Genomic DNA, 26,361 nt, shown 5'->3' on the forward strand with positions numbered 1-26,361 from the left:
ATTATTATTTTTTGTCTAAATTTTAGACTCTCCTGGCTATAAAAACAAAAAACAAAAAACAAGAAGAAGAAAAAACTCATAACAATAACACATCTCTGGCCAAGGATTACTACTCATAAAATAAACCTTTCAGAAAAAAAAAACCATAAAATAAAATAAAAATTACAAAAACCATCTGTGTGTTTGACCTCATTATTTAATTAACTTAGATTCACCATAAAATATATAGGGAAAAATCCCATTTAATTTTGAATAACAGAAAGCGCCTTCTCGAAATGCTTGCCCTTGATTCCAACATACTCCTTCACTGACAGAGTTTGATACCTAGGCACTTCCCCAAAATCCTTGGACAAAACTGGGGAGACTATAAAATCACCTGGAGGAGCATAAAAATAGGCAAAGGAGAGCCGTCGGATCGGGGTGGCCACCACACGATGACGGACAGTTGTAAACACCCCGTTGGAGAGGATGTGGAAAATGTCACCGAGGTTAACTGTGATGGCACCGGGTACGGGTTGTACAAGGACCCACCCGGCTCCCTCTTTGAAGACTTGGAGGCCGCTGACTTTGGATTGCTGGAGAATGGTTATTAGGGATGTGTCTGTGTGGGGTGCTATGCCCATGGCTCGGGTTGGGTCAGGGCAGGGGGGGTAACAGTTTAACTGAAGACCAATACTTAATCCTTCAGTGTCCTTAAGCCAAGCCACTTCTTCAGGATTAATGTTCAAGGATTTGAAGATAATGCGGATTAGCTGCTCGGTTAATGCTTTCAATTGGCTCCGATAATGAACCATTGTGTCACTGCCAAAAAAAAAAACATAAAAATTTATGCAAGTCATAATTTAATTAAGTATAATAATTACATTGTTGAACTAAAATATATAGGCACTCATTTCTATACAAACATATATACATAACCGTGAAGATTTTATTTGATAACTCGATTTGAACTACATAAAAATTATAAGTTTAAGCTGGTTCTTATGAGTCTCACCCCTCTAGATTAGACTTATAAGACACTATATTGAACTGTTATGCAATTTAATAAGTTCACTAAACAGTGGTCAAGGCATTAGTCCAAATTCCAGAGGGCGAAAAGTAAACTATTACCCTCGCAAATCCCAAACGAAATATACACATATGGAAGAAACTATAATTGGAATAATTTTCATTTTGTCTACGTGCATGGAAATGCATGGAGGACTTACCAAAACCCTTGATAGTCATTGGGCCAAAGCAGCTTAGCATGTTCGATCGGAGACCCCATGATATGATACCCTTCGTGCCACATAAGCTTTTCAAAAAATGGCGATATAGGAGGGAGACCATATCCTGATTGGCTCCCCCCTGGAGATCTTAAGGCCTTCATCTTTTGGTCAACTGGTAGATCAAACAATTTTTCAGCCTCAGACTGCACATCCTCCATAAGCTTGGTGGGAATGCCATGGCCTATCAGTTGAAACACACCCCATGTCTCACATGCCTGGATTATGAGCCTGGCAGCATCTGGATCCGCGAGGTCGATAACGGGCGGGCCAGTGGAGTGGACCCCAGATGGAGATTCGTCGGACTCATCAAGCCATACATGGGAGTCGGGTAATGTATGGACAGAACCATAGTCAAGGGGGATGTGTTGGGGTTCGAGAAGGGTGTCTTTATAGGATTCTGCGAGAGCACCCATTAGCAATTGTCTTAGGAGAAAGAAACAGCAGCAACGTAAGACTGAGAAAAGATCAAGACTCAAAGAGACTGGTTGTTTTGCCAGTGTTGACTGGAATGTATATATATACATATATAGTTATACACATGGAGATGAGAGAGAAAGATTGTAATGGGTTTCGACCCTAGATATAGAATGTAATCTTATATGGAAAGGTACGACCCTATATATAGAATCCAATCTTATATAGAAATACATATATCTATAATATGTATATATCTTTTTCTATTTTTGGCCAAAATGTGTATGTATATATATGGAATGTCGTTTCATATGAATGTTATGCATGAATCACATTCAATATATGTGTGTATGCACATATGAGAGTTCATGCATATAAGATATATCTTGTCATGTACTTATCTATTCTATGTTTTTGGTGTATTAACGGTTATACATGTCTTATTAAAATGCTATTTAATAATATGTATATCTTAAGTAGATTTTCGGTGCATGTATTATGTGTTTTTATCGTTTCATATGAATGTTATCCATGGAGAGAGAGAGAGAGAGAGAGAGAGAGAATTTAGCAAATTATTTTTTTACTATTATACTCTCATTATATTAGATTGTGGTTTTCTAATATTTTTGTTAAGTATGAACATTTTCAGGATTTTTGGATGTTTCAGTATTTGAGGCTTCTGTCTTTATATATAGACAGATAATAGATGTCATACTAACAGCTAACACGTTGTGCTTAATTAGGTGAGGACTTGCGCCCATATCCGGCTAAATTTTTTTAAAAATGAAGATTTTATTTAGAATTTTCTAAAGGTGGAGATGGAGGTTGATCGTCTCCATTGTATGAAGGAGATGGTGGAAGTTGATCACGTGGTGGTGGAAAGTTCTGCTTTTTTCAATCGGATGATGGTGGTCCCTTAGATCTAATCTGAGGGTGGTTGACTATAATTTTCTTGGACTAAAGGGGTCTTGGAGAACGGGACTCTACCATTATAATAAGAGACCTTGACTATTATTTTTTTCCCCTACGACATTGTGACGTCATGTAACACCATCGCTATTGCATAGCTCATATAACAGGGTAGGTAGATAGAAGCTTTCACCAAATTAAAGACCATCGGCCCTTCTTCATAAAAAAAAAAAAAGAAAAAAAAGAAAAAGGGCATCGGCCCTCTTAAATGAATTGGGGCCTGCAACTACAAATGCAGTCCATTTGCTGTTACATATAGCTCATCATTGTGCCAGTAAAATAGGAGAAAATTCTACCTCAAACTATCTGCATTGAGCTTTTACACAGTCGGCTACCAAATGCAAAACAAGCTTAGAGGTGTGTTTTAATCACTTCTATAATAGGAGAAAAACAGAGGAAAACAAGGGAAAAGAGCTTGCATTGCATGCCTGAGGTTTTCTTTCTTTGGAATGTGCAACTGGATCTAAAGAACCAAAAAGAAAAAAAAAAGTATGAATGTTAGGTCTGTGTCTCTGTTTGTCTTATTCTTGTCAACCCAAGTACATGTGCTGGGCTGCCCCATTTGTGTTTATAGCGAGGAAGAGAGTAGATAGAATATATTTATTCAAGCATTGAGCTTCGTCCTATATATAGCCCATCATCGAGCTTTTCTTTTCCACAACAAAAAGAAGAAGAAAAAAGTCGTTGAGCTTTTCTGGTAACCGACTTGCTCTTTTGTGCATAGCAGGTGCGAATTCCCTTCCTTTTTTTTGTTTTTTTTAATTGATAGCATTTTCTTGAAGATTTTAGTTTCTTATGTTTTCAATGGTAGTTGGACATTTTGAAATGAGCAAAGGTCAGGTTAAAATGTTGTAACTTTATTATTTTCTTTGAATGGAATTTCGTTTGTTTCTGTATGTTTTGACTGGAAGCATGAGATCTAAAAGGGAGGATATAAATTCTTGAGATAAATATTTACATCACGTACTTAAACCTCATGAAAAATGGAGTAAAAAATCTGGTCTGTTTTCACCTTAGGTCTACATATAATATGCATATATATGCTCAGATTTTTTCCCCCCAAAATAAAACAAACAAACATTTTTGAAATTTGTACATTTTTATTGGAAGAACATGAATTTCTGTTCTTCACCACTTGATGTACAAGTCCCTTGCAATAAGATGTTATCGATATGAATATCTTTTTGAGAGAGAGAGAGAGAGAGAGAGAGAGAATGACCTATTATAGGAGGATAGGGACTAATCCCACTAATCCCTGTGCAATTGGATTGTATGCTTGCAATGTGTGGATCTTCTCAACCTATCTATTGTATGAGTTCGCATTTTGTGATGAATGTTTTCTAATTTTTTGTCATAGCATCTTGAAATGTCAATTATGATTGAAACATTTGTTGATTATGGTGTCTAGAATCATCACCATCCTCGTCACTTACAATCAGAACAACACATAATGGGGAAGAAGAAAGTGGGAGAAAGCAGCAATGAAGCTCTTTATGACATAGAAAATCAGTTGACAAACTTGCGTGCCCTGTCCCCTGCCTGTTGTATCTACAGGGTGCCTGCGCGACTACGGAAGCAAAAAATAAAGGCCTACACACCACAAGTAGTCTCAATAGGCCCACTTCACCATGGCAGCAAAAACTTAGAAGCCGTGGAAGATCACAAACTCAGGTACCTAAAATGTTTTCTTGATCGGACTAAAGTAGAATTGAGGGATTATTTCAAGAAAATAAAGGAGAGAGAAGATGAACTCCGTCATTATTATGAAGACACTAAGAAGTTTGACATTGATGCTTTTGTGAATATCATTCTAGTTGATGCTGCCTTTGTCATTGAGCTATTGTTGAGGAATAAATCCGAAGAAAAATTGCAGGAAGAAAAATTGCAGGATGATAATGCTTGGATATTTAAAAAACCATGGGTGCTACAAAATATATTGCCTGACATGCTTATGCTCGAAAATCAGCTGCCATTTTCCATTCTCGAGTATCTTTACAATCTCACAGGTGCTCAGACTGGGGAGCCTTCAATAATTGAACTCTCTTACAGGTTCTTCCAACAGGCACTGCGTTTAGAAAACTTGGAGAGCTCACCAGCCTTCCATAAGTCTTTTATGTCTCGTGATTCTAAAAAACCTTTACATTTTGTTGATTTTATTAGAACTTTACATCTGCCAGATTCGACCCCAGAAGAAAATGTAGGGCTCCAAAGTACACCCAGCATGACAAAACTACACCAGGCCGGAGTTAAGTTTCACGCGGTATCAAGAGAGAACTTATTCAATATACAGTTCAAAAAAAACACCGGTACCTTGGAAATTCCAAAAATTGAAATACATGATTACACAGAGGTTACACTTAGAAATCTCATTGCCTTTGAACAATGCCATTGCGTGGATAAATACATAAGCGATTATGTTTTCATCCTGGATAAATTTGTAAACACCCCAAAGGATGTAGAGTTGCTTGTTGAGAATAAAATTGTTGTAAACACGCTAGGTGACAACAATAAGGTTTCCATTATGATTAACAAGCTTTGCAGTAAGGTTGCTCCGAACCACAGAAACTACTATTTTGGTACTCTTGCTGACAGTCTAAACAAGTACTGCGAGAAGACCACGAACAGATGGAAGGCAAATTTGAGACAAAAGTATTTCAACACACCTTGGGCAGCTATTTCTCTCTTTGCAGCTATTATTCTTCTGATACTCACTGTCATACAAACAGTGTGCTCTATTATCTCTGTTATTGATCAAGTATTAGCAGTAAGTCTCTCCGTAGCCATTTTCTTCCTATCTTGTTTTTTGTTTTTCGTGTTTTATTTTGTTTTCAAGTATGTAAAAGAGTGGATGTGGTGTTGTAGAAGAAGTTTGTAACCCTGTTGCTAATAAGAGCTGTACTATTATTATTATTTTTCTAAATGCAAGTGTGTAAAACACTTACAGCTGGGAATAATATAAGATTATGTAAAGGAAAATATAACCAATCTGGAAAAATTACAGATCGGTAGACACTGAAGTGATCAACAGTGCACTAGCTAGGCTCATTGCATAGCCTCTTCCGAGGTCTTCAAAATCTAAGCTGCTGAAATGAGTTGAAATATGTAACCCATCAAATTTTTGTTCAGTTTTTCACATTTAATATTTCAAAATAATCAGTTTCTACAATATTTCCCTAATAAATCTCAGTACATGGCTATAGACAGTTACAAATATAGGGTTGAGAAAGTGAGATGAATATAGGACACTGGACGAACTTTCTCGTGTATACATAACTTGAAAACAGGGGAAATGGCATCAAACTTGCTTGAAAAATCGGTAAACTTGTGGTTTTCTCTCTTTGGGATATGGAACTTGCTTGGCATCATTATTAGGAGAAAATTATATTTTCATCTGCCAGAGGAGCGAAGTAAGCTGCATTGAGCTTCTCTTGTGAGACCAAAGGGAAAACCAACTTGGTCCTTTGAAACACAGCAGGTGCAAATTTAACTCAATTCCTTTTTCGTTTTTGTTTTTTTTTTTCCACTTCATAATCATTCGTCTGAGATAATGCTTCCATCTTCATTGCTATGTTTGTAGCACATTTCCAATATTTTCTTGAAGATTTTAGTTTCTTATCTTTCATATGGGACGTAGTTCGAAATTGGGTATGAGAATTGTGTGTAATTGTGTTTTTACTTTCAATGGAACTTTGGTTTGTCTTTGTTGTGTGTTTTGACTGGAGGCATGAGAAATCTAGAAAGGAGGATAACATCTAGTACTATCTAGGATTCTAGTATCTGCTATTATTGTTTGAGAATTTGCTTTATTAGAAGCTACAATAATAATAATAATAGTATAGCTAAATCTAGCTACAACCATTTTCCAGATAACAGTTTTCATGTTATCACCAAAACTGCTTTAGAATTTTCTAAGAAGTGGCATGGATTGAGGACCAACAGAGTTTTGTATGAATTTGGAGGAAACCACAAGAATTTTAATGGCATCCGGGACGGGGATGTAATTGAAGAAAACCAATTACGAAATTATCTTCGAATTTAGGGTGTAAAGTGATATGTCAAACTGAATTAAGACTTGTGACTTATTGCTTTAAAATAATTGAAGAAAACCAATCGGTTTATTTTAAATTTTGGATTTACTAGCCACTAAGACAGAGATAAAGAAAAAGAGAGAGAAAGCTTCATATCCGAGGGGTTTTCTCTTGGATTTTCAGTGTTCTTCGGTTTTTGGTGGACCTATGTTGATCTACTCTTCTTTTGGCAGATTTCTTATCTCATATTCAGACTGGCTTTGGTTGTGCCTCATCCTGTGAGACTTCTCTTTGAGGCGTTACGGCCTGGTCATGGTAGATACATAGCTCATTGATGAGTTGATGCCCTAGAGTAACGTGGTGGCGCTCTCTATATTATGTCATGAATGAAGATTAGTGGCGGTGAGTTTTCCTTTTGTCGGCGTTGTTTTAGCCCTTTAAACTTGGTTTAGTTTGTTCAATAAAGTTCAGAAACTCTATGCGTTTAGTTTGGATAACAACTAGTTTTTGTCATTGTTTTCTTTGGACTAAATTGTAGGAAAATTATGGCGATTGAGGGGTTATAGAAAAGTTATTTTCGAACATGGTGGCAGTTGAGGGGTGATGATACATAGGTGATAAAGCGGCGATAAAGTGGTGATAAAGTGGTGAGACAATGGTGATACAAGGGTAATACATAGGTCAAAAGTTTTATTTACCTCTACAAATGTAGCATGTGCTGCTCACATGACTAAATTTAGCAGAAAATGTAACGGTATGACCAAAGCGCCGATTAATAAAGAGTTGGTGCAACATTTGAACGAATAATTTAGTTGAGGGACAAAAATATAAATCAGGCAAAAATTTGAGGACCATTTGAGTAATTTATACTTTGTTGCACTAAAATACAGATAGACAATCATTTCTAAAGAAACACATATACATAACTGTGAAGATTTTGTTTGGAGGGCCAATTTGAACTAAATTGGAATAATAAGTCCAAGCCGATTCTTATAAAGTCTCATCCCTCCATATAAAACTTGTAAGACACTATATTGAACTGTTGTACAGTTTAATAAATTCACTAAACAATAGTGAAGGCATTAATAGTCCCGATCTCTTGGACCACATGAGTCCAAGAGATTGTGGTCACCCATGGTCCAAAAAAGTTTCTTAAAATGAGTGTAAAAGTGAGTGAACCGTTAAATTTACATCCAAAGTTTCTTAAAAGTAAATTATTACCCTCGCGGCAAATCCCAAATGAAATATACATATATGGAAGAAACTATAATTGGAATAATTTTTCATTTTGTCAACGTGCATGGAAAAACATGGAGGACTTACCAAAACCCTTGATAGTCATTGGGCCAAAGTAGCCTAGCATGATCGGAGACCCCATGATAGTAAACCTTTCCTGCCACATATGCTTGTCGATAACGGGCGGGCCGGTGGAGTGGACCCCAGATGGAGATTCGCAGGACTGATCAAGCCATACATGGGAGTCGGGCAATGCATGGGCAGAGCCGTAGTCAAGGGGGATAGGTTGGGGTTCGAGAAGGCTGTCTTTACAGGATTCTGTGAGAGCACCCATTATCAATTATCTTAGGAGAAAGAAACAACAACAACACGTAAGACTGAGAAAATATTAAGACTCAATGAGACTGGTTATTTGCCTATGTCGATTGGAATGTATATATATATATAGATGGAGGTCAGAGAGAGATATCTTATTGGGTTATGAACCTACATTGGAAGGGTACGACCCTATATATAGATTATAATCTTATATGGATATACATATGTATAATATGGAAAGATAAGATATATATTATAATCTTATATATATATATATATATATATATATGAGTTCTTCTCTAATGCAGATGTCTGCATTATGTTAAAGTCTGTTAATGTATGGTTTTTACTATTTTCTTTTGGCTTCCCTTGACAACTTTGTAATAGGATGTGTTTTGTTATTTATAATGCGCAAGTTTAGATTAAGGAAAACCTTTCTTGGTGCTCTTCTCTAACTTCTGCTCTATGGAGGTTCAAGCAAGTTGACAAAGGTATTGTGCATTGCATATCATTTCATAAAACAGTCTTCATAAAAATGATGACTAGTCATCCGTTTCTCAGATGACTAGTCATCCTTACTCTGTAGGATTTCCAGCTGGATAACAAACTGTTTTGTCCTATTCTTCTTTCTCTCTCTCTGCTGCCATGTGGGTTTCTGACCTAAGAAATTTTTTGGTCTGTAAAGTCTACGATTTTGGTCATTTGGCAGTCGTCTCTTTCGCGTAGAAGTTTTGGAAAGATTGCTTTGCTTTCTTTCTCTTCTTCTTCCTCAAGAGAGAACCATATATTTTCATCTATGAGTTTTTCCAATTGATTTCTTTTTGAAAAAACTGCTTTTGAAACCCGAATCTGCATCTAACTATTCAAATCATCTCTTATTTATATGTAGGTCAGATTCAATACTGATTTCTTCAAGAGTATGGTTTCTTGAAGAAATTGGTCATTCTCCTTTGAATTCAAATATTGGTTTCGGTCTGTGTTAGAGCTTGCAAGCCAGTGTCATGGGATGAACGAGCTGGAGAAGGAGCTGTCATTGCCATGAAGAACTGAGTTTCAAGCTTTGCTAAGTTGGAGAAGAAGATTGCATAAAGGAGGTATTGCTCATATTCCTAAATAGACCTAGGTGCATCTTAAGCTTAGTTGTGTTTCCTTTGTAAGAATCTTTTTCTACTTAGTGGAGTGCCTGGTCGGTTGATGACTTCCAGTTTTTCCCAATGGTAGGTTTCTGGGTGAACAAAATCTGTTTTGCATATCTGTAATTTTTCTGAATTTGTGTTCTTGGTGGTTGACTAGTCATCTTTATCAGTTGTTTGATGTTTTCATGATTATGATGATTTCACACACTTTCACCATAGTTTTTGCTAGCACAAGGGATGCCTAGATTGACGGGTCCTTCTGAGTGCCTAGGTTGTCACTAGTAATCTTCTAGGGTTGCAGGTACATTGTGGCATGATCTGTGTGTTCTCTTGTTTGTGATTGTTCATAACTAGCAGTTGACTAGTCATATGTGTATTTGGTCAAGGTTTAAAGTGTGTGAAGATTGCTGTGTTGTTGTGTCTTGTTTGTGTGGTTAAATTTACCCTTCGTCACCTAAGTACCAATTTCAAAGTCCAATCGTCTCTTTTGCAACTTCTTTTTGCAAGTGAATTTGGTTCTTAGTGGAACTCACTTGGCTTGAGGAACCATACTGGCTTAGTGGAACCCATTCATCACTGACATGGCTCTATAATTAAACAGAAAAAGAAGCCAGCTTACAGTAGCAACCAATGGTATTGCTTATTGTTCTTCTGCACACCTTCCACTTTTGGGATACTTTTTGGAAGGCCCAACCCCTAATTATATATTTATATATGGAGTGCTTACCATGTTTTTGCTTTATACATGTATGAAATGAATCAAATCCACCTACAGAAAAGAAGCTAGAAGGACACGACCGGACTTTAACACAATGCGGATGTCCGCATTAGAGAAAAACTCTATATATATATAATTACATTCGTTGTATGTATGTATGTGTGTATGTAAATATGAGAGTTCATGCACCTCTATCATGTTCTTAGTTGTCAAGATAAAATTCAAAATATGTATGTATATATTTTTGTCACCTATTCTATGTTTCCGGTGTACAATGATAAAATATCATATTAAAATACTAACTGAAAATGTTTAGGGATTCTTAGATATAGGTCCATTTTCATTAAGATACAACGGATGAAGGACATCAATTTTGGCTCCTCAATAGCAATCCACCAAACAATCCAATGGACAAGTAAGCAATGCCTTTGTCCATCCTTTTTAAGATATTTACTTCTAGTGCCATTAAATAGAAAAGGCAAATAAAACCAACCCCTCCCAACAATCTACTTGTCTCCTATAATCAAGGTCATTCCATCCCAATCTCTATTGATTTTTTACTTCCTTAATGAAGATTTTCACAAATTCCAATTAGGGGTGAATTACTTGTGTTACAGTCTTTTCTTTTCTTTTTTCCGTTAGGTTTGCTATGAAGTATTCAACTTATCTATTTTTTTCGTTAGGTTCATGTGTCTATAGTGTTCAATATGGGGTGGAAAATAGTTGACTTGGCACTTACCTACAGTGAAGGTATGTAAGGAAAGGTTTATTTTTCATGTTTGTTGTTTGTAGGTAAAATTTGATTGTGTTTTTTTCTTCCCGTTTATTAGTATTGGTTGATGTAACTGTACCTTAGGCTTGTAAGGTTTATTTTTCAGGATTACTTGATGTTGTAGTGAAAAAGATTATGAACCAAACTAAGTCTATAGGACAGGTAGAATGTCCAACTATACCTATACAACAGGTTTGTATCACAAACATTACCTGCAGAACAAGTATACATGCCAAACGTTTATGTGTTTGTAGTAAATATATTTGTCCAGTAATGGTTCATGTAATATATTTGTAGCAATTACGTTTGCATTTAAATTTGACAGGTTCTTTTCCCATTGCTTTTGCCATTCTTGATTATGAAAATGGAGCCAATTAGACGTTGTTTCTGCAAACTCTTTCCTAGCCATGAAGATTCTGCAAACAATATAGTTTCACAGAAACATTGCTCGTAGAAGTAAAATGGCGACTACCTTTACCACATGTATCCTTCCCCCACACCTTACCTATTTATCAGATACACATCGCACCCTATACAATAACAGAAACCAATAGACAATAACAACCAGAAATCCAAACAAGAAAAAATACCTGGAAAGACAGGTTCTGCAACTGGTGTTAAATTGTGAAATTCTTCCGCAAGATTTAGGACTTCTGACCATCGAACTATCATAATATCTGTAATATTCAACCCTACTTTGAAACCCCAACAATTCTGCATTGAAGAAGCAAAGAATCTGCAGAGATTAGGTTCAAAGGAGAATGACTATTTGTAACAACGTGACTTTTGGGATATGTTTGTGATATTTTCCTCAACCATGTTAAATGGCTTCAGATTATCATGTAAATTATTATTACCCAATTCAAGGCATAAGGGGCAACATTAGAACAAAAAATAATTTTTTAAAAATAAAAATAAAAATATTACATTAGAAAATATTTAAAATTGAATGTAATCCTATGTGGTACAAAAGTCAAAGGAGTTGTATCAAAGTCACCAAATTTGAGGATTAAACTCAACTTTTCAATAGGAATTTGGATCTATATTAACTTTTCTATAATGTTTATCTTAAGACATGTATGTATAATGTGTTTTTTCTCGTTTCAAATAAATGTTATATATGGGTCTCACATTTCATTTGTCTATACATATGAGAATTCCTGCAGGATGAAATTCAAAAGATATAAACATATCATTTACTTAACTTATTTTATGTTTTCATGGTATTAACGGTTAAATGTTGAATTAAAATATTAACTGGTTTTAAGAGTATGCGTAGAGATTAATAATATAAGAATTAAAATTTTGATTGAAGAAGGACCGAATAATGAACAGTAGAGTTGAGCAAGGGCGGCTGTTTGGACAATATTTCCACATTTTTAGTATTTAAGTAAATGTCTTTGTCTACAAAATAGCGGTTTAGGTTAAAAATGATAGCTCATTAAATCAATATATACTTCATATTAAAATCCCATAAAATCAAGTTTTCTTATTTGATATGCATAAGGAATAAAAGCCGCCAAAAATTATCTTGAGAAAATGATTATTCAGAAAAACCATTTTTCATACTTAGTCAATATTTTTACATAAAACAATTTTTCATGTATGATATGAATGCATGAAAGGACCTATAGTCAATCTAGGTAAAAAGTCTTAGATGTTTAATCCACAAAGAATTTTTAGCCTTTCAAAATTGTACCTCCGCTAAAAAATTCTTGAGTCCACCAGTGCTTGGGGTCTTATGGGATAATATATACTTGAATTGTACAAAATAAGTAACGAACAGTGGCATCTTCAAAAACTTTATAAAACAGTTTAGGGCTCGTTTGGGAGTGCTTCTTCCTGAAGCGCTTATGACATAAGCGCTTCTACAAAGAAGCAGTTTGTCGTTTGGATGTCACATTTAAAAATATTTTTACACTACATAAAAGCACTTTTGATATGTTGTTGAGTGTTTGGCTGACACAGTAAAAGCACTTTTAAAAGTACTTTAAAAAAAATCAAACCGAGATCTCTAATGGTACATGCAACTTCAAAATTTTGAAAAAGCCAATAAACAAACGATTGCACATTACATGCTCAATCTGCTGATTGCACATTTACATGCTCAATCTGCTAATTGCAGCAAATCAATTTAGGCATAGATAAGAAGCTATAAACTTAAGGAGATAAAGGATATTGTGACTCTAAACTCTAAACACTTTTGGAGGCAGCCCAATTGTCCTATCTTCTACACAAAATCGTTAACCATATGATTGTGAATGTCAACACAGTAAGAGAGGCTGACCACATCAACAGCACTTGTAACTAATTGGTACCTCTTCCCATTTATAACAAGGAGTTCAATGCTAATCGAGTTCATAGCTGAATCTCCGATGATGGGCAAGGATTTAAGGGAAGAGGAAGTCTGAGAAAAGAGGAAGGGATAATAAATATTGAAATTTGGAAGACGGGCAGCTGATCAAGCAATGATGATCCAAATCTAAAAAAGAGAGAGAGAAAAAAGAAAGAAAGGGTATTTTGGCATTTAAAAAAAAAATCAAATATGGGTATTTTTGGTATTTTAAAAGTTTCATTAAAGGGAGCCAAGTGCTTCCTGTGTTTTTGTCTTATAACGTTTTTAAGAAGAAGCACATCTCAACTGCTTCTTCCAAAACCACTCCAAGTGCTTTTGGATCTCACCCAAAGTGCTTTAGCAATTTTTGCCAAACACCATTTTTAAAAGACAGAAGCGCTTTCACCATTTAGAATCGCTTTTCACTACTCCAAAAGCACTCCCAAACAAGCCCTTATTGTTGTCCCATGAGAAGGAAGACATCCTTTTCCTTTTTGCTTTTGTGGACAGCATGAGTGTGCCTTGTCCACAACTAGGAAATCTAAACGAGTGCATTTCATTAGGTAGAGATAACTACTATCTGTAGCCCCTACCAGAAAAACAAGAACAAGACTTAGGTCCTGTTTGGTATCCTATTCAAAAAAGTAAATTAAAAAATTATGATTCTTTTTTAAAACATGAGTTTTCAAATAGTGATTTTAAGATCTAAAAACTTGTTTGGTATTGAACTCAAAACTATTTTTAAAATCTAAAAAAATTAGAAACTCCAGATTCCCAAATTGAAATTCACAAAAGAAAAGGAGAGAGGGATGAGAGAGAGGGAAATGGAGGAGGAAGAGATAGAGACGATAGAGACGAGAGAGACGAGAGAGAATGAGAGAGAAAGAGAGGGGAGAAGGATATGAGAGAGAAAGAGAAGAGAGAGCGTGCGCATGTGGAGAGAGGGATGAGAGAGAAAAAAAAACTATAAAACCTCACTTTTTTAGTTTTTAATAAGGGAAATATTTGGAATAGTCGTAATGACTGCTGGGCAATGATCACTGCATAATTGTATATAATTTTGTACCCTTCTAGCTTGTGATTTCATCATGTTTTTGAGTTAAACTTGTGCTTTTAATCTCTTTTGTGTTTGTTTCAGTGTATTAAGCTTTAGGACTCATTTAATGCATTTTGGAGTTAAGTTAACTCAAAACTGTGTCTGCAAATTAGTCAAATTCACGGATTGGACTGTACGTGCTCAAGAAGAACTAGCTAATGAGCTATACATCATCGGAAAGATGTGGGAATCTAGTTTTTGGAGCATTTTACGGTTCATGATTCCAAGTCTTCGAGAAGAAGTTATGAAAGTTTTAGCAACTTAAGATGAAATTCAAAAGAATTTGCGTTACTGTGCCAAAAATGATATTTGAATGTCTTTTCGATTTGTTCTTGCAATGGGCTACATATAGTTGGAAATATAAGACAAAGATCTTGAAGTTTCATATATTTTCAAAATTTATTGAGAAGAGGAACGAGCCCAAAATCGACCTACAAGCAGACTGCAGTGCATTGTCATGCATGACATATGCATGAGCTAATTGTTTTTTTGTGGGGAAGTTGTGTAAAGTTGGTGAAGTGGGTGTTGTAGGTAGTGGCAATACTCAAATCAGATTTTTACTTCCCTTAGACCTGTAAATAGTGAGATTCTCTAAGCTTACAAATACACCCCAAGAGGGGGAGCTCTCAAACATCTCTCTAGAGTTTCTCTCCCTTCTCTCCCTCAAATTCTCTAAGTGTTTTCTTTTTAGTTCTCAACTGTTGTAACAAAACCCTTTTGCTAAATTTCCATTTATGTTTTCTTAGTTATACTTTATTTTTCATTATCATGTAATTTCTTATTTGAAGTTTTCAAGTTTGATTAGTTTCCAAGTTTCAATTATGGTTCTTGTTCTTATTCATTATGCTTATAAGTTAATATGCTTATTTGAATGATTGATCACCATTAAAACTTGTATGTTAGCTATCTTAGTTGGAATTAAGAGTAAACATCATATGCCTTAATTCGAATTGAACTATGAATAGGAAGAGTATGTATAGACATTTGACAATAGGGGTTAGATACATGTTTGGTTGTTTAAAACATTCTTTTATGCTTAATGTATTTCTAATGCTTAATTTAGGTTCAATAACAAGGACCTAATTAGGAAATTATGAATACAAAGTTTGGACCAGACACCATGGCTTAATCATACTTTAACTAGAATCAATTTGAAAATCTGAATTGAACTTGGTAACTTATTTGCTTGAGTTAGTTTCTTTTCTTCCTTTCTTGTTTTATGTTCTTTTCTTTCCTGATTTTTATTTTGTACAGGGAATCGAATTGAATCAATCTATTATCCATCCTCGTGGGTTAAACCTCGCACTTACATATGCTATACTACGGAACAGCTTGTGCACTTATGAGTATCACAAGTTGACGATGCAGCTGAATCAATTTTGGCTCAGTTGAATCGAAACAACAGGCAGAAAATAAATATGTGTGGTTGCGTCAGCTCTGGTTGCCCGTACTTGTGATATTGTCACTGAATATGCGCAAGTAACTCAGTAGAATCGACATCAACAACACAATGTTGCGATGTCCAGCAGGTGGCAGAAGCCTTCAGTTTCATTTGTGAAGTTAAATGTAGATAGTGCAGTTAATCACAATAGGGTCGCCGGGGATTACGTATGGTGGTTCGTAATCATAATAGGGACCTTATGGTGGCAGCTCACAAAGGAATTCCGGGTCATTTCAGCCCTAAGGCAACAGAGTTCATGGCCGCATGTTTGGGTTTGCAAGTGGCTTCTTAGATGGGCTATGGATGCTCAAGAGGTGATTCGAAGTTTGAATTCTACTGAAGAATTTTTGCATGCAGATGGTGCACTCATAGAGGAAGCAAAAGCATATCTTTAGCTCTTCCCATATTTCATTTGTCAACATGCATCTTGCACTAGTAATCAAGTAGCACATTGTCTAGCCAAGAAAGCATTGATTTTTTTTATATTTTGTTTTTCAGAATTCCAGGTTTGGATCGAGGAAGGTCCTCCTTGGCTTCTTGATGTGTTGCTATTTGATGCTTCTGATGGTTGAATCCTCTGCTTTCTCAACTATTGCAGTTTTTCCTTGTTCTCGTTTTCCCTTTGTTCTGTTGTTGACAACGTCTTTGGAGGTGCAACTTGTAGGGGAGTTCCGACTTCCTTTTCTTTTTCTTTCTTTTTTTTCTTTTCTTTGTTATCATGTGATTGTTTCAGGCCGCGAGTTTTTTTAAGATTACGCTATTGTTCATGGCTCTCATGTTGGGTTTAGGATGGTTTCACCCCATCCTTTGTGTACTTTTATAGTGCTTCTTTTTTAATAAACATCGTTACCACAAACAAAAAATTAAAATAAGGGGTGTTTTTGAGTTTTTTAAAAATAGGTCTATCAAACTGGTCTTGTAGCTTTGGACTTAAAATTTGTTTTTGAGTTTATAAAATTGGATCCAAGTAAAATACCAAACAGACCTTTAGTTTCTTTCTCATTTTCATTTCACAATATCTAGAATAAGTTAAAACAGTGGCTTTGATATATGCATGTTTTATATCAATGTAGTAGAATTATAACTAACTAGCCTCTTGGCACGCGTGTGTTACTAGGCCTCTTTGTTTTTCTTATTTTTTAATTAGTTGAATATAGGGATATATAAAATGATAAAAAGAAACTCAAAAATTAAAAGATTATAAATAAAATGTAATTATTAAAAAAATAGAAGAAGAAAAAAAGAGGAATGTGGTATAGTGGAGAGAGAGAGAGAGAGAGAGAGAGAGAGAGAATTTAGCAGATTAGTTTTTTACTATTATACTGTCATTATATTAGATTCTGGTTTTCTAATATTTTTGTTAAGTACAGACATTTTCAGGGTTTTTGGACGTTTCAGTATTTGAGGCTAACTAACACGTTGTGCTTAATTAGGTGAGGACTTGTAAGTTGTGCCCATATCCGGCTAAATTTTTTATAAAATGAAGATTTAATGTTTAATATTTAGTTTCAGTTAATATCAACAGAAAAATATTAATAGAAAATTCAAACTCAAGAAACGATAAGCATGGGCTTCAAATAAATCGTAACATTTTTAAATAATTTTGTACCCTATTCTGATCTGATACAAAAATCCAAGCGGAGAACATTTGATTGGAAGTAAAAAAAAATTTCTTCTTGGAGTAGATGCTTTATTTAAAAAAATAAGTAACATAAGAGTGTATAAAAGATAGCATTGAAAACAACCGATACTATTTAAAACCCAAACATGAAAAACAGGAACAAATGCGTAATTTTTTTTAAAAAACTCGCGGTTACTTGGGGAAAAAGGTAAGTCTCGTCTAGAATCTGTGTAGTTCTCTTTTTCTGGGCTTTTCCCTTTCTGTACCAAAAAAAGAGGTAAAAGTCTGTGGATTCAAATGCAGAAGGTTGCTGTCGGTGGAGAAAAAGGGTTGGAAATGATGCAAGTCTTTGCTAACGAACGTGGCGTCTGAACTTCGTCCAAAAAAAAAAAAAAGTGGTGTCTGTACAAATTACAAACCATTGCAGCTTTTGAAATTGAACCACCTATCTTAAGACCATCTCCAACCATGTTGAGGCTAAACTCAAATTTTCACCCTTTAAAATACAACTATTCATGTATTTTTAGGACTCAAATTGTTTTTTCCTCCAACCTTGTAGACTCATAATTTGAGTCTACTACTATATCTAAATTGTTTAAAAATAGTTAGCCTTCAATTTTTTTTTGCCATTAATTTTTCTTGATATTATTTTTATTTCAACATTCGTGATTTAATTTTCTAAACATGTTAACCTAAAAAAATCCAAAATTCAAAACATAAATTTTTTTTTACTCCAAACAGAGCAACTTTAAGTTGCAAGTTTAATAAATAAAAACATGAAAGAAACAATAACTATAAATGGTGAGCTGCCACTTGTCATGCAAAAGCAAAGGGAGAGCCGCAACTTTCTTCCGCGCAGGGCCCACTCCATTTTCCCTCTTCATATGGGCTGTGCAGCATGAGTTGGGGTCCACAAAAAATTTCCAATCCAGGCAAAACCCAGACTGGAATTCCGCCCAAAATTCCACCCATCTCAAATTTCCACCCCTTAAAATACATGGGTTGGAAATGAATTTTGGACTCAAAACTCAAAATTTGAGTTTTCACCCATTGGGTTGGAGATGGTCTAATTGGCTGTTCGGAAATAAGGATACTTGGCTCTTCCTCTGTAATTGCTTTTCCACCTGCAGAGTATCTTCCATGCGTTCTATTAGGATTATTGTATTTTGAAAGAACAAACATTTAAAAAGCACGAACGAATAGGTGGTTGGGGTGCTAAGGATTTAGTTGATATGGCATTATAAGTCTCTTAGATTGACGGAACGAATAGGTGGTTGGGGTGCTAAGGATTTAGTTGATATGGCATTATAAGTCTCTTAGATTGACGGAGATGATGTGGAGCGGTGATCATGTTTCCTTGTTTGTTTTAGCTTAATAATAATTCTCGTGAACTCTTTAGGAGTTTGATGTGTTTTGTATTTTAATTGTTGACTTTCTATACGGATTTACCGTTTCCATGCCAAAACCAATTGAGACTTGAAGTTAGGTTTCTCAACTTTTTAATGTGGGACTTTTTACTTTCACATTCTCACACTCTTTCGCACGTATGGCGAATTTTCAAGCCTAACATATGGACAACACATATTAGGTGACATGGAACACGTGTAGCTGTTGGGCTTTCACAAGTGGGCTAACTCGCTCTAATACCATGAATGAAGTTGAGCTTCCACCCCAAAATCAATAGGCAATGAAGGGAGTAGCCCAAGATAAGCCCTTATTAGGTTTCTCAACTTTCCAATGTGACACTTTTTACTTTCACAATTTTGGCTTCTAGATAGGGGATTTAAGTGTTTTTTGGTTTAGGTATAGTTCTCTCAAGATCAAATCAACATACTGTTGTATTTGGTTACTTAAGATATTGTATTCATATTCGGCACTACAGCTTCTTTGTATTTTATTTTGTTTCATCAATAATTATTATCACTTTTTCTCAAATACAAAAACATTACCGACTGGAAAGCTGTCGGACCGCCTGCCTCTTGGCCCTTGAGGAGGAAGATGATTGACATTTACGTTAATTCTTAAATTCCATGAAACAAACAGTCATGAAGTGTAGTGGTGGGTGGCCCATTGATGTGTTGATGAAGGTAGAGGAGGTCGTGTCTGTTGCCCATCCTTTGGAGCTTTGCAAGTGGCCAAATCGGTCCAAGTCCAAAATTTACAACAACAACAACAAAAATTTTATTCATACCAAATGTGAAGCTCAAGTCAAGCGGCAAATTATGAGTAGAGAAATAACTTTAATTAATATTTTGCGACACCGAAGTCCTCGGTTAAAACTTCCGTTCTGGTATTAATGATTAATTATTTAGGAAGTGCTGCTACTTTAAGAGAATGTCTAATGTTAGAAAATGATCAACTGTTTTTCCATCCCTTTCTGGGTGGTCCATTTCCTGCAGTACCTAGAATTTACTGAATTAGATGTTTAAATATGCAGGAGGGATGTACAAAGAATAAGGTGCTTCAAGGTCTGAGTTCTCCCTTCTCCAATATCGCTTATATTAAAAAAATAAATGAAGTGCCGCTTAGAACATCTAAGCAACATATGAAGTTTGAAGGAAGCTGAGGTTTCACCCCAGAACGAATTGGCAATGTGGAGATGTAGCCCAACTCCTTATAAATCCAAGTTATTAGGTCCTTTAACTTTTCAATATGGGACAAATACTCTTAATATGCTTCCGCACGTGTGTCGAACTTTCAAACCTAACATGTGGACAACACATAATATGTGACGCGGGAGCACGTGTGGCCGTTGGATCCAACATGTGCAGCCTTACTTTGATACCATGAAGAAATTTAAGGTTCCACTCCAAAATCAATTGACAATAAGAAAATATAGCCCAGCTCCTTATAAATCCAAACTAAGTTAAGTTCTTCAGCCAACTTCATGCCATCGCTCATCCCACTATTGCTTACTCATTCAATTGAAATGAAGGCGTGGTATGTGAATAGAAAGATCAGCTTAATCAGCTTGATTGAGAACTTCAACTCATTTTTCCATACGAGATGATGTGAGCGATGTCTTAATTCTCTGGAAGATCTTGTTCCTTCAAGTCAGGCTTTGATGCAACATAAAGTTGTTCCCATCTCTTTTTCACGTAAGGACAATGAAGCAAACTTTTGACCCCCAAAAATAAAATAAAAAAATACAATAAAGCAAACAATGACATTTTTGTTTCTATCGATCTACTCTTGGCCACTGCCAGCTCCTCTCTGATTAGGACACAGTCAGCATTGTAATTGTAATTAATTATTTGTGTCGTGCCTTAATTGTGCCTTTGATTCATTAAAACGTTCGTCACAGTCACAGAAAATAAAACATAAACCGTACAGCATCTAGCAGGTCAGTTTTGTTGTTGCTGTGGTCGCATATGTGCTCATACAGTCATGGCAGCCAAGTGGACAGTTCTTTTTTGGTCGAAGTCTAATCTCATTAAATAAACCCAGAGAAAACATGATACAAACATAGCCAAGTGGACAGTTAATTTCTCAAGTCGTCTATCATTGTACCCTCCTTTGGATCCCCGTGGTGGACGGCAATGAACTTTTTGAAGAAGACAATTATAAGTGGACATTGGCAAATTGGATACTACCGACTACTTTGCATGTTAAATGCATGTTTTTTTATTCAACTACCAGTCATACATGAAATTTGAACTCAAGACTTTCTAACCGAGTATCACTAAACACGAGGATTAAGACGATGAGTTTGATGTTCATTCCTCTGCATATCCAATTGACATAGTAATTAAAACGAGATTGATTTCTGCTTATTCAATGAGGCCTTTCCTTGGACATATTATGTGGACAAGACTTGATGCGATTATAGTTGCAAGTAAGTACGCAACTTCTGACCCAACAAGAAAATTTGCACATATCTTATCTTATTATACTCGACCTACACAACAATAAATAAAATAAAAACAACAAATCAGACCTGCACAATTGTAGGATAAACAAGGAGGTAATAATAATGTGTCATCATATGATTGGCCCGTCGAAGCATTTTTTTTAATTTTTTTGATACGTTATTGATTGACCCGTCATGTGTATAGACTGTAATCATTCACAGCCTGATGGCCAAAGGTAGCCGACTTGTCCTTTGGACCTTTGCCAAGCAAGACACTAATAAAATTAGTTTATCAATACACTAAATGGTGATAAAACCAAAATAACATCTCTCTTCTTCTTTATACTTTTATTGCATACGGTCCAATCAAAAATACCTTTTAGAAGTTAAAAGAAAGAAATGCATGCACGATATCTTTGCTAACGATATTATTTAATAATTCTTCATAGTAAAATTCAAACTTGTAAAATTGAATTAGGTTAGTTGATCACGGCAACGAGGCGGTCCTTTTACATATATTATTTCTGATAGGCCAAAGGAGGGTTGATAAAAAAAAAAAAAATTGACCTAACTATTTTGTCCTAGATTCACCATAAAATAAATAAGTAAAAATTCCATTTATTTTTTAATTAAAGAAAGCGCCTTTTCAAAATGCTTGCCCTTGGTCTCGACATACCCTTTCACTGATACAGAACGGTACCTTGGCACTTCACCAAAATCCTTGGACATCACTGGAGAGACTATAACATCACCTGGAGGAGCATAGAAATGGGCTGCGGAGAACCGTTGGATATGGGTGACCACCACACGATGACGGACAGTTGTAAACACCCCGTTGGAGAGGATGTGGAGAAAGTCACCAACGTTAACTATGACGGCACCGGGTATGGATTGCACGAGGGTCCATCCGGCTCCCTCTTTGAAGACTTGGAGGCCACTGGTTTTGGATTGGAGAATGGTTATTAGGGATGTGTCTGTGTGGGGCGCTAGGCCCATGGCTCGAGTTGGGTCGGGGCATGCGGGGTAAGAGTTTAACTGCAAAGCAGTACTTGATCCTTGAGAGTCCTTAAGCCAATCTACTTCTTCAGAATTAATGTTCAAGGATTTGAAGATAATGCGAATTAGCTGCTCGGTTAACGCCTTCAATTGGTTCTGATAATCAACCATTGTCTCACTACAAAAAATGAAAACATACATAACCTTAAACTTCAAGGCTTAAAGGCTTCATTTGGTGACTCAACTTGAACTGAATTGGAATTAAGTACAAGTCGGTTTTTATAAGTCTCATCTCTCTAAGATACGAGACTTGTAAGATACTTTATTGTATTGTTATTCAATTTAATAAGTTCACCAAATAGTCATCAAGACAAACATTACTACAAATTTCAAACGAGGCCGAAAAGTTAACTTTTACCCTAACAAATCCGAAACGAAAAGCATAACATATATATATGGAAACTTTAATCGGAAAAAAATTTCATTTTGTACGTCATGGAAATGCATGGAGGACTTACCAAAACCCTTGATAGGCCTGAGGCCAAAGTTGCCTCGTATGATAGATCGGAGACCCCATGATAGTAAACCCTTCATGCCACATATGCTTGTTAAAAAATGGCGATATATGAGGGAGACCGTATCCTGCGCCCCCACCTGGAGATCGTAAGGCCTTCAATTTTTGGTCAACTGGTAGACCAAACAATTTCTCAGCCTCAGACTCCACATCCTCCATAAGTTTAGTGGGAATGCCATGGCCTGTCAGTTGAAAGACACCCCATGTCTCACATGCCTGGATTATGAGCCTCGGAGCATCCGGATCCATGAGGTTGATAACCGGCGGCGATATCGGGCCGGTGGAGTGGGCCACATATGGAGACTCGTCGGACTGATCAAGCCATATATGGGACTCGGGCAATGTTCGGACAGAGCCATAGTCAAGGGGGATAAGTTGCTTGTCGAGGAGGCTGTGTTTATAGGCTTCTGCGAGAGCACCCATTAGCAACTGTCTTAGGAGAGAAACAACAACAGCGTAAGAGTGAGAAAAGATCAAAGCTCAATGAGATTGGTTGTTTGCCTGTGTTGATAGGAATGTATATATAGACATGGAGATCACTAAGAGATATTTTTGGGGTTACGACCCTATATATAGAATCTAATATTATATGAATATTTCCTACTTCTTAGTTTGACTCACATGCAAAAATAATTCATCAAAAAAAAAAAAGAAAAATATATCCACACTCAAACTGTGATTGACAAGAAAGTATCACGAAAGAAGGTAAGTATTTTCCATATATATGCACACATGTCTACGTATATGTATTTACATAATACATATAAGAGTTCATACATATACGTAGAATTCTTTGTTTTCAATTTTTTTAACGGTTAAATGTTTTATTAAAATACTAATCGGAAATGTACATCTTAGGAATATGGTGTATGTATAATGTGTTTTCACTCGTTTCATATAAATATTACCTACGGATATATTTTATATTTTTGTCGTATTAAGGGTTAAATATTTTATTAAAATACTAAATGGTATACATTTTAAGACTATGCGTCGACATTAATAGTATAAGAATTAAAACGTTGATTGAAGGGTATAGGGTCCAAATGATGAACAGTAGGGATAGGGCGGCTGTTTGGACACAAGTGTGTCTTTTTCCGTGGATTTGGAGGTATTATTTATAGGATAATACATATAGTTGAATGGGACGAAACGAACAATGGCATCTTCTTAAACTTGGAAAAAACAGTCTTATTGTCCCATGATCAGGAAGACATCCTTTTCCTTTCTGCTTTTTCTGAACAAAATGATCATGCCTTGTCCCTAAGAACCGGGTCTACATGTTTTTCATGCATGTCTAAGAGCCAAAACGCAGTCGTTTCATTAGGTAGAGATAACTACAATCCCAGCTAGCCCCCCCACCCCCACTAAAAAAATTAAGTTTATCTAGAATAAGTTAAAACTGTGGCTTTGATATATGCATGTGTTTTATATCAATATAGTTTTATATAAAAAAATGTTATATGTACCATATTTATTGACCGCATTACTGACCACTTATTTAATACAAGTGGGCTTCATAAGTGTATGGAATCCACATGTATTAGAGAGATGGTCAATACGTAAGGCCACCTCCAGCTATGGGCCATAGGCCAAATATAATAAAATAACGCAAAACTCATCTTTAGTCATGAGCTAAAAATAACTTTTGGCCAAATTTAGAGGGTCACATTGGGCTCTTTAACCCTCCAACTAGGCCACTTGTAGTCCAACTTTGGCCTAGACCAAATTTTTCATGGACCCAGAGCATGTGCTTTCTAAGAAGAAAAAATATCACGAGTGGGCAAGAGCACGAAACATCTTGTACAACTGCAGATCTAACAACCAATATTAAAGGTGTGCTAACGTCAACTAGCTGTCAGTTTTTTTTTAATAACATTTTTAAATGTTTTTAAATTCATTTTATTTTAATAATCTTTAAATTCATTTTATATAATTGGTTTCTGACTATTGGAGGTTAGAACCATTGAATGAAAAGTTACTTCTTCTTTTTTTAATTTAAAACCTTTTAAAATGTTTAAAATTCTTTTTTTTTAATATATATAAAAAATTGGTCATGACCATTGGAGGTCATAACCATTGAAACACAGCCTCTCTTTTTTTAATTGTTTTTGTTGGCCTTATTTATTTATTTATTTATTTTAAAACCTAAAATATGTCTATAAATACCTCAAAATTTCATCAAAAATTTTCTCACTTATTTCATTCCACATTTCTTATCAGTTCTATCACATTCACAATTTTCCACACTCTTTCTTTTTGTCAAATATTTTCCACACTCATTTCATCTAAACATTTCCTACAAATTTATTTTCTTTACTTATTTTATTATTCATATTGTTTGAAAAATGTCATGGACTTGAAGAGACGAAACTGGTCACGAGTGGAAGATGAACATCTTTGCAAGACTTTCATAAAAGTCTCCGAAGATAGCGTTGTGGGTACTAACCAAAAAAGCACTGGGTTTTGGGAACGCATCTCACAAAAATACACAGAGGCATCATCAATCCTTCCATTTACAAAGGAAGGAGATGAAGTTGTAAGATATTGAATCGAAAACACTCCATTTATTGACATTTGAAGATGAAGATAAGAGGTGTCACATAGACAAAAATCTAATCGGAAATCTGGATAGTTGCTCCCAGACCGACACATGTCACTCGAAACTCATATCCGGAAAATTATTAAGATTCCTTCAGGATAAGACGTGCCACATGGACACAAAATCCTATCAGAAATCTTGTCAAATGCTTATCAACGTACACGTGTCATATATGAAATATTGTCTCTAAATAGTAGTTTAATTAAATTAAACAATACATAGTTGTGGATATGTATAAGTGTTGTACCATAGTTTTTCTCAAAAAAATAAAATATGAATGGCCCTAAAATACAGCTTTGTATGATTGTGGAATGGAAAAATTTAACCTACACTATTTTTTAAAAAATTAATATTTTAGAGGGCTAAATTTATAATCCTGGACTACATTTAGTCCTATGACTGGAAATGGCGTAATGTGGTCAATAAATATGGTCCAAATAGCAACACTATAGTAGAATGGTGTTCTTTAATTTGGTGCTTAACTATTTGAGGACTTTTTAACACACAAAAAATTAGTTGAGGATTTATGCCCAGGTTCGGCTAAAAAATTTTAGTAAAAAAAATTATTGAAGATATAATGTTTGATATTACTTTAAGTTAACATGAACAGAAAAATATGAATAGAAAATTCAAACTCAAGAAGGGACATGCATTGCGTGGGATGGGCATGCTTCAAATAAGTCGTAACATTTTAAAGTACTTTTGTACCCTCATCTGATCTGCACCAAAAATCCAAGTGGTGAATTTTGATTGGAAGAACGTTAGGCATTGAAAATCGAATGACTAAAACCCATGAAATTAAGCATGTGGGTAAATTTCTGTTCATATTCTCCACGCCGGTATTTTGGAAATGTAAAATTATAAGTCCATTTTAATTATTATAATATTTAATTATATTTTTATCTACGTGGAGCTAGACTCCACTTTCCACATCATCCACTTAATTGGTGAGAAATAATCCATACGTATGAAATTACAAAAACACTC

The 26,361-nt window shown here is 35.4% G+C and overlaps 3 protein-coding genes across 3 annotated transcripts; 1 reads left to right on the forward strand and 2 right to left on the reverse strand.

The window, feature by feature from the left end:
• Nucleotides 1-134: 134 nt before the first annotated feature.
• On the reverse strand, nt 135-1,681 carry LOC103320030 (gibberellin 3-beta-dioxygenase 1-like). Its single transcript, XM_008221642.2, has 2 exons — nt 1,209-1,681; nt 135-801 (listed from the first exon to the last, which is right to left on the reverse strand). The coding sequence occupies exons 1-2, from the start codon at nt 1,679-1,681 to the stop codon at nt 243-245; spliced, it is 1,032 nt and encodes a 343-aa protein (XP_008219864.2). The 3' UTR covers nt 135-242.
• A 1,539-nt stretch (nt 1,682-3,220) lies between these two features.
• Nucleotides 3,221-5,571, forward strand: LOC107880260 (UPF0481 protein At3g47200-like). Its single transcript, XM_016791485.2, has 2 exons — nt 3,221-3,378; nt 4,060-5,571. Exon 2 carries the CDS (start codon nt 4,102-4,104, stop codon nt 5,524-5,526), a length of 1,425 nt encoding a protein of 474 aa, XP_016646971.2. The 5' UTR covers nt 3,221-3,378; nt 4,060-4,101; the 3' UTR covers nt 5,527-5,571.
• Nucleotides 5,572-21,749: 16,178 nt separating this feature from the next.
• On the reverse strand, nt 21,750-23,294 carry LOC103320029 (gibberellin 3-beta-dioxygenase 1-like). The gene is made up of 2 exons (XM_008221641.3): nt 22,717-23,294; nt 21,750-22,376 (listed from the first exon to the last, which is right to left on the reverse strand). The coding sequence occupies exons 1-2, from the start codon at nt 23,193-23,195 to the stop codon at nt 21,821-21,823; spliced, it is 1,035 nt and encodes a 344-aa protein (XP_008219863.1). The 5' UTR covers nt 23,196-23,294; the 3' UTR covers nt 21,750-21,820.
• Between the last annotated feature and the right edge of the window lie 3,067 nt (nt 23,295-26,361).

Source organism: Prunus mume, linkage group LG2, assembly GCF_029339155.1.
Source record: "Prunus mume cultivar Tortuosa linkage group LG2, ASM2933915v1, whole genome shotgun sequence".
Taxonomy (NCBI): Eukaryota; Viridiplantae; Streptophyta; class Magnoliopsida; order Rosales; family Rosaceae; genus Prunus; species Prunus mume.

Bases quoted from the DNA above. Each gene is read 5' to 3' on its own strand.
- LOC103320030 (XM_008221642.2), bottom strand. From the start codon at position 1,681: ATGGGTGCTCTCGCAGAATCCTATAAAGACACCCTTCTCGAACCCCAA. The intron at 802-1,208 runs GTAAGTCCTCCA...TTTTTTTGGCAG, and splicing joins AATGACTATCAAGGGTTTTG to TGACACAATGGTTCATTATC.
- LOC103320029 (XM_008221641.3), bottom strand. From the start codon at position 23,195: ATGGGTGCTCTCGCAGAAGCCTATAAACACAGCCTCCTCGACAAGCAA. The intron at 22,377-22,716 runs GTAAGTCCTCCA...CATTTTTTGTAG, and splicing joins CAGGCCTATCAAGGGTTTTG to TGAGACAATGGTTGATTATC.
- LOC107880260 (XM_016791485.2), top strand. From the start codon at position 4,102: ATGGGGAAGAAGAAAGTGGGAGAAAGCAGCAATGAAGCTCTTTATGAC.